Below are 15,964 nucleotides of genomic sequence, written 5' to 3' on the forward strand. Positions count from 1 at the left end.
CAGGAAATAAAAATATATGTAAGTATATGTATGTATAGGCCAAAGAGTTGCGGACAGATGAAAATAGTTTTGCAAAATGTTGGTATCCACTGAAAGTGAGTAATAGTTACATGGGAGTTCATTAAACTCGTCTCTCAACTTAGGATGTTTAAAATTTTACACAGAGATACCATTTGATGTGTTCTCACTTCAGCAAGAATCTTAATGGTATACAAACCACTTGAGATTTAAATGTTATAAATGAAAAACATCTTCATTACTGGAAAAATTATGCTTTTGTCAAAGTAAACAATAAAAACTAGCATTTTTATTTCCTATTTCTGTTTTATCTAAGGTGGGGGACAAATGCTATTATTTGCAAAATCACTGGAAAAACAATATATCTTTTATTAAATAAAAATCAGTTCTAGGAAGCCACCATTTTTATTACTATTTACTCTAAAACTACTATTTATATACCCATATCAAATATAAATCCCCTCTATAGGCCAGGCGTGGTGGCTTACGCCTGTAATCCCAGCACTTTGGGAGGCGGAGGCGGGTGGATCACCTGAGGTCAGGGGTTTGAGACCAGCCTGACCAACACGGAGAAACCCCGTCTCTACTAAAAATACAAAATTAGCTGGCTGTGGTGGCGCATGCCTGTAATCCCAGCTACTCGGGAGGCTGAGGCAGGAGAATCACTTGAACCTAGGAGGCGGAGGTTGCAGTGAACCGAGATTGCACCATCGCACTCCAACCTGGGCAACAAGAATGAAACTCCATCTCAAAAAAAAAAAAAAAATTCCCTCTATAGCTATGGAAAGTCCTCTACATTCGAGGGTGAAACAAACTCAGGCACTTACCTTAACCTCATCTTTAAGGAAGGGAAGTGTAAAGTGTCCATGAAGGAGTCCATTTTTCTCAAAAAACACAATATCCTGCTGGTTGGGTTTATCTTGTGTAGATGCAATCAAACTGCCTGAGGGTCTTAAAGCAAACTCAGAGTGTTACAACATCGAAAGCTCACCTAACTAAAGAATAGATAAAATCCAGAAGAGTTTTTTTTTCCAGCAAACATGAATGAATGAATGAACGAATTAATGAATATCTTTATCCAAGGAAGTTTTAAATCCCATGTGTCCCTTGTCTCTTGGCAAGCGGTTCATCCCATTGTGGGACTGTACTTGCCCAGAGGAAAGAGTGCCTTTTCCTATTTTACACAGAGGCTCCATTTGCCCACAAAACCTTACATATTTACACTGCATTTGGATGACTTTAAAAATAATAAGTTATCTAAACCATTTCAGGTATAATGTCCTAAAAATCAAAATCTATTTCTCCTTCCATTATACGACTTCAGCAAATATTCTATGCTCCGGTAGGTCTTTTTTAAGACTTCACCAAATGTTGAAAACATCTTAATTGCCTCATCTTATTCATATCTGTCTCTAGGGTTTTAACTCAAATACATTTCTCTTCTGCTCTATCATATAATACCATTCAGACACTGGTGGGAAACAAGAGGTCTACATACAACAGATATCACCGAAACAGAGGAGATACATCTTCTATCTAAAATCAGGCAGCCACATATGACAGGCAAATTGTAACCTGCACAAGGGTACTGGGCCAAGGAGGAGAATGGAAGGAAAGAGCAGGGTCTGAATCCAGCCTGCATGCTCCTTGGCAAGCAGATCCTCTACTGTGGGAATTTTGTGCCAAGGAAGGAGGAGGCTCTTTCCCTAATTTCCACAAAAGCACCATTTGCCCCACAGAGCCTTGCAAACTGGGCCTTCCCTTCTAAACACCATTTCCTGCTCTGTACAATGGCTTCATATATACCCTGCCTTAAAACCACAGCCTTTTAAGAGTTAGGAATGCAAAATATATGCGGCCTTGGAACAATGAAATCTGTGAAGAAGCGTAAAATCTACTATTCGAGTTGAATTCAGACTTCAGGGAATAAATTTAAAAAAAAAAGAAGAAACAAAGATAGATACAGCCTTATAACCAAATGAAGAAACGTAAAAATCCTTTTGTGTTACACAAACATCTGTATCATCTGTATCCATGTGTACCACCACCTCTACTCTGGTTCCAAGAATTTCTCTAAGGTTTCTTCTCCCACTCACTTCCAAGCCAGGGCTGGTCCCAGTCCTGCCACAGGCTCACTGGTTGACTGCAAAGCAAACTCTCGGTTCCACACTCTGACCTTCCGAGCCCCTGTGCGGGAGTGGAATCAAACACACATACACACTTAAAACATTATGATAAAAGTTGTCAATTCAGAACTATTCAAACACCTTCCTTACAAATAAAAAACTGCCATGGTTTTACATAGCCAATTAGATTAATTTTGTTAAAAATTTGTGTCCACCAGGTAGGAGGATGGACCAAATGGCCTCAAAGGACTCTTCTAATTCTTAACTCTAACCTCATTTCACATTTAAAGCAGCACATCCTTGCCTCATATGTATAATTAATACCCTACTCAAAGCAAAAGAAAGAAAATTTTCCTTAATTTTAATAAGATAAAAATTTTTTATTGTTGTTTAACTGCAATATATTTCCATACCTGTTTCTGGGCAAACAACACTCACAGCAAAAAACTGTCCATCCCCCCGCCAGGTAACTTGTGGTCTATGGTCATCCCAGGGCAAAGCAGACTCATGCTAAAAAGGGGAAAAAACACCAATATTACTGGGGGACCTTAAGTATCCCAGAATCAAACAAGCCTCAGACCACTAGATATAGATGTTTTTTAAGAGGTTTAAGCTACTTTGAAAGCCTGCCTCTAGAATCAGAAACCATCCAAGGGTTGGTTCTTAGAATGCAGAAATCAACAAAAAGGAGAAAAAAATGTAAAACAAACAAAATCCTCCTTTGGGCATTAAAAAAAAAAAAAGTGGCCTCTGAGAACAGTAAAAGAGGAAAAGAGCTACAGATCTAGATCCTGAATATAATGAGCTAAGGAACCTATCAGGTAACTACAACAAGGAAACAAGTGTTCCATTTGTCCAACAGGGTAGAGTTTTGTTTACATATTGTGTAAGCTTCACAACAGGGCACAGATGAGTTAAGATGTGAACAAGGTGAATAGGGAGGAGCCACAGAGGTGGTAAAGGCAGCAGCAAACAATGACGAAAACATGGAAATGTTCTCATTCTGCAGCATGACGGGAAGAAACGTCTCTTCCAGGGCCACGTGTATCTCAATCCTGAAGCCAACTCTACCGGGTGGGAGACAGATGACCACCCGGGCATTCATCATCATATTCTAGTAACAGCCTAAGAATTCTGCTAGTACTGTACTATAGTCTGCACAGTAGGGAATACATAGGTAGCCTAACAAAATTTATTCTCAATGAAACTGTCCTAGGGTATAGAAACCAAACCTCCTTTACTGAAGGGTTAAGGCCTGAAATAGGCATTATATGAAATAGAACTGGAAATAATTCAGGACAGAAAACGTAGATGGCAAGCGGGGTATTATTGAGTCATCTATTCTAGAAGAGTAGCTCATAGAAATTTCCACATATAATTATGCTTCCATTTGTTCAGGCCCAACCCTTGGTATCCTCTTCAATTCCTCCCTCTCACCCAATTTTTTTTTTTTTTTTTTGAGACGGAGTCTTGCTTTATGGCCCAGGCTGGAGTGCAGTGGCACAATCTTGGCTCACCGCAACCTCTGCCTCCCAGGTACAAGTGATTCTACTACCTTAGCTTCTCAAGTAGCTGAGATTACAGGCGTCTGCCACCATGCCTGGCTAATTTTTGTATTTTTAGTAGAGATAGGATTTTACCATGTTGGACATGCTGGTCTTGAACTCCTGACCTCAGGTGATCTGCCCACCTTGGCCTCCCAAAGTGCTGGGATTACAGGCATCAGCCACTGTGCCCAGCTAAATGCAACCTCTTGAATCAGTGTTACTGGGCACTAGGAGAGCCCAGGCAGGGAACAGGGTGAGGGCTAGAATAACACAACTTAAAAAATCAAAGTAAATTATGCTCACATGAGTACTTGTATCTGACTACTCCATGGATTTTTGTTTTCTTTTCTGAAGGGTAGCTGTGAACTTTCAAACCAAGACGAGGCCCTAGAAAGCCTTTAGAAAAAGTTCATGAAAAAAAGCTAGAGTAGTTTACTGGATAGTACATTAGATAACAGGATGCTCGGTTTTTTCCCCTATTACCTGGATCATCCTATACCATTAATAAACCCTAATTTTGTTAATACTAGATAAGTCTTACTCTAGCAGGTACCAGTAGTAAAGTGTCATCTTCTCCAGAGTTTAACAAAGTATGGAAAATTGCCTTATTTTCAAAACTACCATAGATTCCCTTAAAGTACTATTTTTTAACACCTTTACTGGGATATAATTTACATATTATTAAGGTTCACCCATTCGAAGTACACAATTCAATGCACCTTGGGTTTTTTTTGTTTGTTTGTTTAAACTCAGTGGTAAGAATCAATGTTTTTAAAGTATATTTACAAAGTTGAATAGCCATCACCATAATCTAAATTTTGAGCATTTTCATCATCCCAAAAAGAAACCCCATATCCATTAGCAGTCACTCCTTCCCCACCCCACCCCACAGCCCTACCCAACCACTACTCTACTTTCTGCCTCTGTGGATTTGCCCCTTCTGGGCACTTCATACAAATGGGATCATATTATATGTGATCTTTTATGACTGGCTTCTTTCACTTAGCATAATCTTTATGAGGTTTACCCATGTCATAACATGTATGAGTAAAGTGCTATTTTTAAATCGAAAAGATATGGTCTTAGAAAGCTGTACCATAATTTACTTGTTGCTTACAGCAAGAAAGAATAATCAAATTGCACCAACTATTTACTTGGTCAAGTTCCTGTTTAGTCAAGGATACCTTTTAAGTCCTGCCAAAAAAAAAAAAAATCACTTAAAAATCAGGGGGACATGAAAACCACTTGTCCAAAGCTGGGCAGTTGTAGTGGATCACCCCCAAAGAAGCAAGGTTGTGTCTCAGAGTACTTACTGCATGTTTCTGCCCTCTAATAATCCTTTACTGTTCTAATAAGTCAATAGCTTTCAGAATGTTAAATTAGACCCACTATGCATATTTTACTCACAATAAAGTTGTTTTGAAATAAAAACTACGCTTTAAAAAGTTTCAAAAGTTATTTGTTTACTAAAATAAAAGCAGCAACTACCATTTGAGTGCCTACACTGTGCTGATGCTGATAGCTGTTTTATATATGTTATTACCTGCCCATCTCAACCCTTGTAAGGAGACATTATGTTGTCCACTTTACAGAGAATACTGAGGCTCAGAAACGTTAGGAAACTTCCCTGCCAAGGTCTTATAGCTTCTAAATGTTATGAGGATAATGTAATCTGTACTTTTCTAACAGAGATCTGTAATGCCCCTGGGGGTACTTGGTAGTGTGCCAGAGGGTAAATATGGCACATCTTCTTGGGGCATTAATTTTACTCAAGGGTAATACTTTTCAATTCATAGTTTTAAAAAATATTCATATTGTATAAATTAAAATAAAATGTAAGAGTTTAAATGAATTTAATGTGACACGGACACTACTTCCCCAGGTGCCCCAAGAGTCTGCACTCTTCTTGTGTCCACACACCTCTGCCTTCAGGGGCCGCCCCGCCTACATTAGAAGATTAAAAAGTCCTGCCTTGAGTCATCAAGACATCATTATATGGTCTTCAGAATTTTCCAATCCAGAAGTAAGGAAAACAAAGAGTTTCATCCAACAGAAAAAGAAAAATATCTAATATACACATATATGGGAAAAGTATGAGAACATGCATGTGAATGAAGGATGGCAGCTCTCTCTGGAAAGGAAGGGGAGGGACATCGGGACGGGATACACAGGGGGTTTCCTTTGTCTGTGATGTTTTATTTTTTAAACTGGGTGATGAATATTGGTTATAATTATTTGCTACTATGAAAATAAATCACAAAGCAACTTGGCAATAACAAGGAAAAAAAGGATCTTTCTAGAGGGACTCATTTCCTGAAGGCTCTAGGCAGTTTTACTAAAGCAGAAGAGAACTGTTCATTACTGGCATCTAAGTGGACACCAAAGAGTTCCTGGTGGGTGGCAAACTTACATTTGTTCCAGTCAAGGCTTTTTATCCATCAAACCAAACTTACCATTTGCATCTGAAAAGCTGCTTGTCTGCCTTCTGATCCATGGAACTGTGTCTCCTTCCTACCCCATCCAACAGTGATAAACTTGCCTACAGAACAATTGGCAAGACAACTAATAAGCTACATGAAATGAAACAAAAACAGTTTCACTGCTATTCTTCATGAAGTTAGTCATTGGCAATTACTCAGGTCCTCTAACGCCTCTCAATAAATTGACCAGCAGTCAATATTTGAGAAACCTATGTTTCAGGCTGGGCGTGGTGGCTCATGCCTATAGTCCCAACACTTTGGGAGGCTGAGGCAGGAGGATCACTTGAGTCCAGGAGTTCGAGACCAGCCTGGGCAACATAGGGAGACACCCATCTCTACAAAAAGTATACAAAATAAGCTGGACATGATGGCACACACCTGTGGTCCCAGCTACTCAAGAGACTGAAGTAGGAGGATCACTTGAACCCAGGAGTTCAACGCTGCAGTGAGCCCCGATTGTACTACTGCACTCTCTAGCCTGGGTAACACAGCGAGACCCCCATCTCAAAACAAACAAACAAAACCCATTTCATATTATATGCAGCAGTGATTTTGAAGAATTTGAAATGCCCTTCCTTATTTTGGAAAGCATTTTACTGCCATCTCACATATTCCAAGTTTCTTTGATGACACAAGTCAGCGATCTCACCCTCACCTTATAAGTAAGAAGAATGAAACATGAAGAGTTTACAAAATATGTCCGGAACATAAAACCCCAAGATGAGAACTGGGAATAAAATTCTGATTGCAAGCTCTCACTGGTGATAGAGGGGCTGCAGGTTACAAAACAGCTCCTCACATAGACTTAGAGATTGAGACCCTCCCTAATGGTGGAGCCAAAAGTTAGAACACAGGTCTTCTGCCTTCCAGGCTGACTGGGGTTCTTTCTAGGTCGTAACACTTCTCTTATATAAACTATTAGGCAGAGTTGCTGAAACAACACAACCCTTCTGTTCCTGGAGGTAGGATCCATTTGCAAGAGGCACAATAAAGATGGTCCTGAAAACATCACCCAATCCAGGACCCAATACTTTCCTCCTGCCATTGATTCTGATTCTGATGAAGCAGAGCTGTTTGCAATTCCTATAAATTATGGGTCCATATGACCATTTCCTGTCTTCTCACATCCAAGTGCTACAGTACCTCAATTGCTGCTGCGTACAAATGGTAGTGACTATCCTGGTGCAAACCCCCAGGCTTCTATCTGCAAGTTTCCACAGAAAGATTAAGGACCAAGGAATGAAGAAAGAGAACTTTTCCAATAGAAGACAAAAAATGATGGGGTTACAGCAGGGATTTGCAAAACTACAGCCTACATCTGCTTTTACAAACAAACGTTTACTGGAACATAGATGTGCTTATGTATCATGTATAACTTTCACACCTCAACATTAGAAATGAGCAGCTGCAACACAGATCATACAGCCTGCAAAGCTGAACATATTCACGACCTAGCCCTTTTCAGAACAAGTTTACTGACCCCAGGATAGAGGAAAAATATTCATCACTCCATAGAATGATTTTTTTTTTTTTTGTACTGAGAAACACATTTCTGAGACCTAAGACCTTAACTTGGCCTATATTTCCTTTGATTTACTGCATTAGGATTTGTGTGAAAAAGTCAGTGGGAAACACCAGGCCCAGAGCACTTTCCCATCCCAAAGTGTACTGTGTGCTGTTACTCTCTCTCTGACTGTCCTCAAAGCTGGATGCCCCAGAGTTCCACCCTGGATTCTAGACTCTTCCTGTACAGCATCTGCTCCCTGAGCAAGTCCATCTGTTCCCAAAACTATCAGAATTTCCTACATACCCACTACTCTCAGTCCATAGCTCTGGCCTCTCCTGAGTTTCAGCCTTATATTTGCATACTCCACATGGCAATCACATATGGTCCTTCAACAAATCCAAAACAGATCTCACCACCCACCCCTTACAGACCAGCACTTCTCCATCTTCCCTGTTACTGGCATCTTTATTCCCAACACCTGAGGTTCTAGCTGGAGTCCTGCTCAACTTTTTCTTATTCACCTTACATACGCAAAGCCTATTTATTTCACTTTCTAAATTGGTATTTCTCAAACTGGCCTAGGGCAGAAGGGGAATCATGCACATATATTCTAAAAAAGTTTTCCAGCTAATTCTAAAAAATGTACTCCCATCCTCATTGTGAATCAAGTTTTTTCCTGAATGATTCCTGCTTCTAGCCCCACACAAACCTTCCTTATCTTTCATCTCGATTCCTGTTGCAACCTCCTACCTGATCACCCTGCCTCTCGTCTCTTCCCTCTCCACACACAAAAACAACAAAAATATGCCATCATGAGCCATCTTTCTATTAAATAAATCTCTTTAAACCTCTTATCATCAAAACTTGTAATGGCTGATCAACTATAACTCAATGTCCATATTCCCTACTACAAACTCAATCAAATCTGTCCCATTTATTTCATTCTACACTCACATTCTGCCACTTCGGCAACGCTGAATTACTCACAGTTCCCTGAGTAACCCACAATGTTTCTATGAAATAACCCTCCCTTGAAATGGACACTTGAAATGGACACATTCACTTGCTTGGACTGTTCCCCACCCTTATCCCTCACCTACCCAATACCAATTCAGCTGACTACTCCCCACCCTTATCCCTCACCTGCCCAACACCAATTCAGCTGACTACTCCCCACCCTTATCCCTCACCTACCCAACACCAACTCAGCTGAGACTCAGCTCAAGTTGGCCTCCTAGTGGAAATAAATCATCCCTCTCTAGTTACTCGTTTCCTTCCCTTATGCTACCCCAGTACCTGCACATCATGTCATTACTGTGCTGATACCACCAAGCCCAGCTAATTTTTAAATTCTTTGTAGATGCTGGGTCTCCCTATGTTGCCTAGGCTAGTATCAAACTCCTGGGCTCAAGCAATCTTCCTGCCTCATCCTCCAAAAGTGCTGGGATTACAGGCATGAGCCACTGTGCCCAGCCCTCCAAAATTATTTCTGAACAAATACATTATTTGTAAATAAATGGGTAGAAGTTGTCTAAATGATTTCTCAGAGTTGATGGAGCAAGAAGGCAGGAAGTTAGACAGTAACAGAAGTTGGAACATCTTCTTCCCCATCCCTCTTCAATCAGGCCAGCTACTTTGTGACTTCAAGATGGCCAAAGCTTATGCTTAATAAGCGTCTCTCTTCTCCTGCACTGCCCTTCAATACCCCCACAGCCTTAATGCCCAGATGACCTTGGCTAGATTTTAGCAAGAAAATAATCTGATTGTTCCCATGGAAATGCAGATTGGATCTAATCGTAGGAACAAAAACCAGCCTTCTATTCCATTTTTCTTCTTTTCTTCTCCCTAAAACTGTATCCCAGAAATACTAGCTTGTACAGTCCCTTTCACTGAAAGCCCAGCCTAAGACTTTCCTAGGGTTTGGGTAATAACTATCTAAGTGACCTTAAACCCTCAGACCTGGAGAGGCATCAGTAGGCCTTTTAAGATTTGGGATGGGCTGAAGGAACTGGGCTAACAGACATTTAATAGCTGGGGGTTTAACCTTCACAGTTCTTTGGCCTAATGACATGGCTATTAGTGCACAAGGAAATGGTCAAAAATGGGAAGAAACGTAGGTCACAAAATATTGCACAAAGCTATACTTACTTTCACCAAAATCATCCTGATGGATCTGCTGCTCCAGGATTGGCTCAAAATCTTTTGTCATCATAATCAGGGTCTGTTGACCTTAGAGAAACACAAACAAAAATGATTTTGTTTTCATGTAACAAATTTGCCATTCCTAAGTACCTATGGCACTGTAAGCTAAGGAGCTGGAGTTAGTCTGAACAGAGCAGACAGAATTCATCCAAAATGCTTTGACTTAAAAAAACAAACAACAATGACAAAAAAACCCAAAAAGCTTTGCCTAGATAAGTCACCTGGTGCTTATACTCAGCTATTAATGTGTGTACAGTTGAACATGAAAGTCCACAAAGCCCTCCTCCACTAACTTCAACACTCCTTGTCCCCAAGATACCTCTAAATATATATGTCATCAGTGGAGCTGGTTTACTAAACTCATCTGGAATGATGAGACTTAAAGGGGAAAAACAGCAACAGAACCCAAGAAGGGCTTTTAGAATGTGTTCATACAGCAACTCTTAGAATAAGTTAAAATACATATTGCTGACATTTTTAACTCTAACTGGGGACTTAGCAGCCTCCCCAAGTTTTATGACTTTGTTTCTTACTCCCAAAGACTTAAAAAGTTACATGAAACAACTTTTTATAATGATAGACTAAGAGGCAAAACTTCAGTCACCAAAAAAAAATCACTCTACGTTGTATATATATATATACACACACACATACATAATTGGTATTATACTGGTTCATAATTGGTATTATACTGGTTCAAAGAAATTTTTTGAAATTCAAGCAGCCCAAAGCTGATGAAGCCTGTAAGACATCTGGAATAATGTTTTAAAAAAGCCAGTGAGGCACCAGTAACAAGCTTACCTGTGGCAAGAAGCACCAGCTCTTGGTCAGGACTCCAACTCATAACAGAGATACCACTGGCTACACTCCCAACACACTCCAGCTGAGACAGAGAAAATTGAAAAGAGAGACTCAAACACTAGCATCTCAGTAAAAACTGACTGCAACTTCAATCAAAACAATTAAAAAAACAAAATGAAAAGACATCAGTATATGGAAGAGATATCTGCACTCTCATGTTTGTTGCAGCTCTGTTCACAATAGCTAAGATTTGGAAGCAACCTAAGTGTCGATCAATGGATGACTGGATAAAGAAATTGTGGTACTATACACAATGGAGTACTATTCAGCCATAAAAAAAGAATAAGATCCTGTCATCTGCAACAACATAGATGGAACTGGAGATGATTACGTTAAGTGAAGTAAACCAGACACAAAAAGACAAACACGCATGTTCTCACTTATTTGTGCGATCTAAAAATCAAAACAATTGAACTCACGGACACAGAGAGTACAAGGATGGTTACCAGAGGCTGGGAAGGGTAGTGAGGGGCTGAGGGAAGTTGGGATGGTTAATAGGTACAAAAAAAAAATAGAAAGAATAAATAAGACCTGCTATTTGATAGCACAACAAGGTAACTACAGTCAATAGTAATTGCACATTTTAAAATAACTAAAAGACTGTAATTGCATTGTTTGTAACACAAAGGATAAACGCTTGATGGGATGGATATCCCATTCTCCATGATGTGGCTATTTTGCACTGCATGCCTGTATCAGAACATCTCATGTAGCCCATAAATATATGTACCTACTATGTACTCATAAAAATTAAAAATTTATATTTAAAAATTAAAACAAGAACTTACTCAACAAACATTTCTTCAGTAATGGATATCAAGAGAATAGACCTGTTATTAGGCACAGGGATTAGAAATAAATATCTCTTTCTTCCCAGAGCTGTCTCACGAGGGAGATAAAAGAAGACCCTACAGAGGATGACAGCAATGACCAAGATCTCTGGAAAGCAAAATGCATCTCAGCACAGGGAATGACAAGTGGCCCAAAGTCCAGAAAAAGTTTTTCTGACGTGTTTCAAAGAGTGGTAATAAGGACAGGAAAGAGAGACCAGGAAGAAAACACAGTGTAGAGGCACAAAGCCAGAAAAAAGAGCACTTAAAAATCAGCTGCAACTAAAACATAAGGTTTACGTACACACAGGAACAATGGGGGGATGAGGCTAAAAAGGAATGTGGGGAACAGATAGTGAAAGGGGCTTATAAGGCACAATAGTGGGCTCTACCTTTCAGACAATTAAGAAGCCACTAAAGGGCAGAATCAGCACCATTAAATGAAGATAAATAGACTGGAAGAGCTCAGTAACCAGGAAACAATGCTACAAAATGTTTTGAAAGTAAAAGCATCTATCTTTTAAATACGAAAAAAAAACAAGCTGTGTATGACAGGTTTGATATTTCCCACCATGAACTGCAAGTAAAGGTTTATGATTGTACTAAATGGAATGGTTAAGAGCAGAGGTGCCAGATTTAGACTGCTAGGGTCAAACCCCATTTGATTACTGTGTGACCCTGGTCTAATTACTTAAGCACTCTGTGCCTCAACTGCCTCTTCTGAAGAATAGGAAACAACAACCTACTGCATAAGGTCATGGTGAAGATTAAATAAATTTGCATGAAAAGCACTTTAAAAAGTGCCAGGCACATGATAGTTAATAAATGTAAGCTGCTATCATCATCCTACTATTAGTAATACTCTAACTTCTGTGACATTATCAATGTTAAGGAGATCACAACTAATGAAGTAATCGAAGAAGATTTAAAGAATCAGCCAAGTGTAATTTGAAACCCTTGCTGTTAAGAAGGTGAGGATAGAAATCAGAAACTCAACTACACACTAAAGTAGAGAAAGAAGCAATTGCTTGAAGTCTAGCTCTACTGGCAGTCATCAGATGTGCAGGTAATGACAATGTATTTACTTTAGAGCCTAGACTTCAGGGACTCTAAATTTAGCCAATCAACATTCATAACAGAAAATCTAAGTCAGATAAACAAAGACTTCCTAAATTGAGAAACAAAGGTTGCAACTCAAGATGAGGGTCTGATAAGAGGTGATCTACACCACATAAGAATAGCCAGTTTTAACTTTTAAAAAAATATATTCTCATTTGGAACGTTCTGATCGCTCTGATTAATAGATGCAGCAGACAAAACTGAGTTTTAGAAGAATCTTAATATATAGATAAAGCCATGTTAACAATTTTTTAAATAAAGAAATATATAATGCAAAAATTAGCAAAAGTGTAACTATTATGGCTATTGATTTGAAAACTTCCACAAACAGCAAGTAACCTATTTGAGGATGCTTGAGACTCCTCCCTCACTGGAGTCCTCCACTTACCTGTTGTGTGCTGAGACTGCAGAGTATGACGTCTCCAGAGGCTGTGGCCACACACACAGACTCCTGATCCAGCAAGTCCTGAACACCAACAATGTGGCCACTTCCATCCTCTGGGAGAAAGCCTTCTGCCACCAAAGAAACTTCATTTTTCACCTTTCACCAAAGTAAACACAAGCAAATTAACCCAGTCTACTTTCAAGAATAATTGATAACATTTCCAGAAATACTTTTTAATGCTTCTTTTATTACATAAAAGCTTTCAAAAATATTTTTTCTAGATGAAAATCCAAACTTTCATTTGAGAAATATCACTACTCTGTCATCTCTAACAAGAAAAATAGGTAATGTGACCTTTTTGCCAAACAAACACAAAAACAAAAACAATAAGCCTGGTCTCTTTAAAAATGTCCAATAAAATATGATGCTAATAGCTATGCTTTTCTAAGATTTCTATAGTATGGGGAAAAGGCACTAAAGGACGTAACTGCCTAAAATGTATTAGCAGAAGAACATAATCAAGGGACCATATCAAAACCAACCCACAGAGGTTTTTAAAGTACATATAGCTAGGAGCCAACACTAAAGATTCTGATTTAGTTGACATGAGATGTGGGCTCAAACTTTTAGAAAGCTCCATGGGCAACTTTCGTGTTCATTCCCAATTAAAAACCACTCTTGGCTGGGCGCTGAGGCAGGCGGATCACGAGGTCAGGAGATCAAGACCATCCTGGCTAACATGGTGAAACCGCACGTCTACTAAAAATACAAAAAATTAGCCGGGCGCGGTGGCGGGCGCCTGTAGTCCCAGCTTCTCGGGAGGCTGAGGCAGGAGAATGGCGTGAACCCGGAGAGGCGGAGCTTGCAGTGAGCCGAGATCACACCACTGCACTCCAGCCTGGGTGACAGAGCGAAACTCCGTCTCAAAAAAAAAAAAAACCACTCTTATAAACAGAATTTGCATGACAAAGAGGGTAAAAAGTATGGCACACACTCAAAAAGTAAGGTCAGAGTTCTACTGACTTAGGTTAAAATAGCAGCAGAGTTAAAGAAGGATTACGATTTAAGCTATGTCTAACATGGCATATATAATGAAGCAAAAGATGTTTATTTGGGAGGATATAAATTCAATAAGATACAAAGAAAGACCATGTGGGGAAAGAAATTTGGAAGAAGAGAAATCAAGGGTCATACCCACATGCTGGCATTCTACATCAGTAACTTACTTCTCTTGAGACAGGGTCTACTTCTATCAGGCCATGTTCTGAACCAATGAGCACTGTCCCCTGTTCAGTTCGGAGAGAGAAGCACTGAGGATTCCCTGGACCTTGAATATCCCTGAACTCCAGGGTCCGAAATAATTTCAGATTTCGCATGATGAAGTGATTCCCACGAGACAAGTACAACTATCCCTTGATGAATCATTAATCCCTAAGAGAAAAATAAATAGCTTAATAGTGATAAATGACCATATTTATTTAAATGAAATGATTCAGGCGGTGAAGAAGTGGTAGTCAGAATCAGAATAACCAAGAAAAGAAAAAACTTACCTCTCTGAGTACACACCCATGTACGGATTATAGCAGCAACCTGACCCACTCTATACAGTTATGGTCTACAAATTAGGAATTCTGAAACCTATTTTATGTTCTTTTTAGGAGAGGCAAGATTCTCAACTTTAGAATGTTTTCTTAAAAAAAGATGTAATATCAGTTATTCCTTTGGGAAAGTTGAAAGAACAAATGAATGGGGAAACATTTTATTTTTGCATATTAGGACATCTTTATAAAATCATGAGGAAAAACAAAAGGGTATCCCACTGATTAGCACTATTTGAAAATCCATTTTTACATACTGGCAGTTGAAGAGAATCTGAAATGACTTTAATATTCACCAGGTCTATCCATTTATAAACTGGTTTTATACATTCATAAAAAAACTGAAATCAAAGATAGAAAAGCATTTACTGTTCTAAAGGGGAAGAGAAAATACTGGGACATGACAACAATTTACTTCAAAATGATGACAAACATTTCAAGCACCCTGATGACCTGACATAACTACTTCCAGTAACTTTGTTCTTCTGGCCAGGCTTTTCCCAGAACAACATAAAACGTGAGAAAAGAGTGCTAAACAAGACATCTACTTTGGTCTGGCAAAATCAGGCTTGCTTAAATGCATAACATTACCTAAGTAAGGGAAAAAAATGTTACTGTGCTAGTTATTTATATTCAGATCCCTTTAAGGCTTATGATTGTAAGTCCCTAACTTATGTTAGGGGTAGCAATTACAAGGACCACACCGGACTTATTGTCACTTTAATCCAAGGAGAATTCTCTCATCTTGGCACCCCACATATGTATGACATAGAAAGAATAAAGATGAATCAATCCTAATAGTACACAGAAGATAATGTCAAGTGTCATAGGAATTATATAATATATAATGTGGGATAAGAGAAAGGTAAGTTTATATATGACGGAAGTGAGGAAGACAATGATTTTAGTAAGTTTTGGTGACAATTATATTCAAGAACTGCTAGAAATTACTTGAAACCTCTAACATATCATGCAGGTTTTTTTGTTTTTTGAGACGGAGTTTCGCTCTTATTGCCCAGGCTGGAGTGCGATGGCGCGATCTCGGCTCACCGCAACATCTGCCTCCCGGGTTCAAGCGATTCTCCTGCCTCAGCCTCGGGAGTAGCTGGGATTACAGGCGCCCGGCACCATGCCCAGTTAATTTTTGTATTTTTAGTAGAGACAGGGTTTCACCATGTTGGCCAGGCTGTTCTTGAACTCCTGACCTCAAGTGATCCACCCGCCTCTGCCTCCCAAAGTGCTGGGATTACAGGCGTGAGCCACCGTGCCTGGCCGCGTTTTTCATCTTTAA

The 15,964-nt window shown here is 39.4% G+C and overlaps 1 protein-coding gene across 2 annotated transcripts in view; it reads right to left on the reverse strand.

The window, feature by feature from the left end:
* ELP1 (elongator acetyltransferase complex subunit 1) overlaps nucleotides 1-15,964 on the reverse strand; it is a 69,044-nt gene that overhangs the window by 51,325 nt on the left and 1,755 nt on the right. For both annotated transcript variants that reach the window (XM_019033558.4, XM_055350921.2), the window contains exons 2-9: nucleotides 14,302-14,506; nucleotides 13,079-13,231; nucleotides 10,682-10,763; nucleotides 9,827-9,907; nucleotides 6,145-6,230; nucleotides 2,558-2,654; nucleotides 2,115-2,205; nucleotides 846-969 (exon numbers count right to left, since the gene is read on the reverse strand). In XM_019033558.4, coding sequence (XP_018889103.4) covers nucleotides 846-969; nucleotides 2,115-2,205; nucleotides 2,558-2,654; nucleotides 6,145-6,230; nucleotides 9,827-9,907; nucleotides 10,682-10,763; nucleotides 13,079-13,231; nucleotides 14,302-14,451 — 864 coding nt within the window. In that variant the 5' untranslated portion in view covers nucleotides 14,452-14,506. The remainder of the gene's footprint in view (nucleotides 1-845; nucleotides 970-2,114; nucleotides 2,206-2,557; nucleotides 2,655-6,144; nucleotides 6,231-9,826; nucleotides 9,908-10,681; nucleotides 10,764-13,078; nucleotides 13,232-14,301; nucleotides 14,507-15,964) is intronic.

This window comes from Gorilla gorilla, chromosome 13, assembly GCF_029281585.2.
Source record: "Gorilla gorilla gorilla isolate KB3781 chromosome 13, NHGRI_mGorGor1-v2.1_pri, whole genome shotgun sequence".
NCBI lineage: Eukaryota > Metazoa > Chordata > Mammalia > Primates > Hominidae > Gorilla > Gorilla gorilla.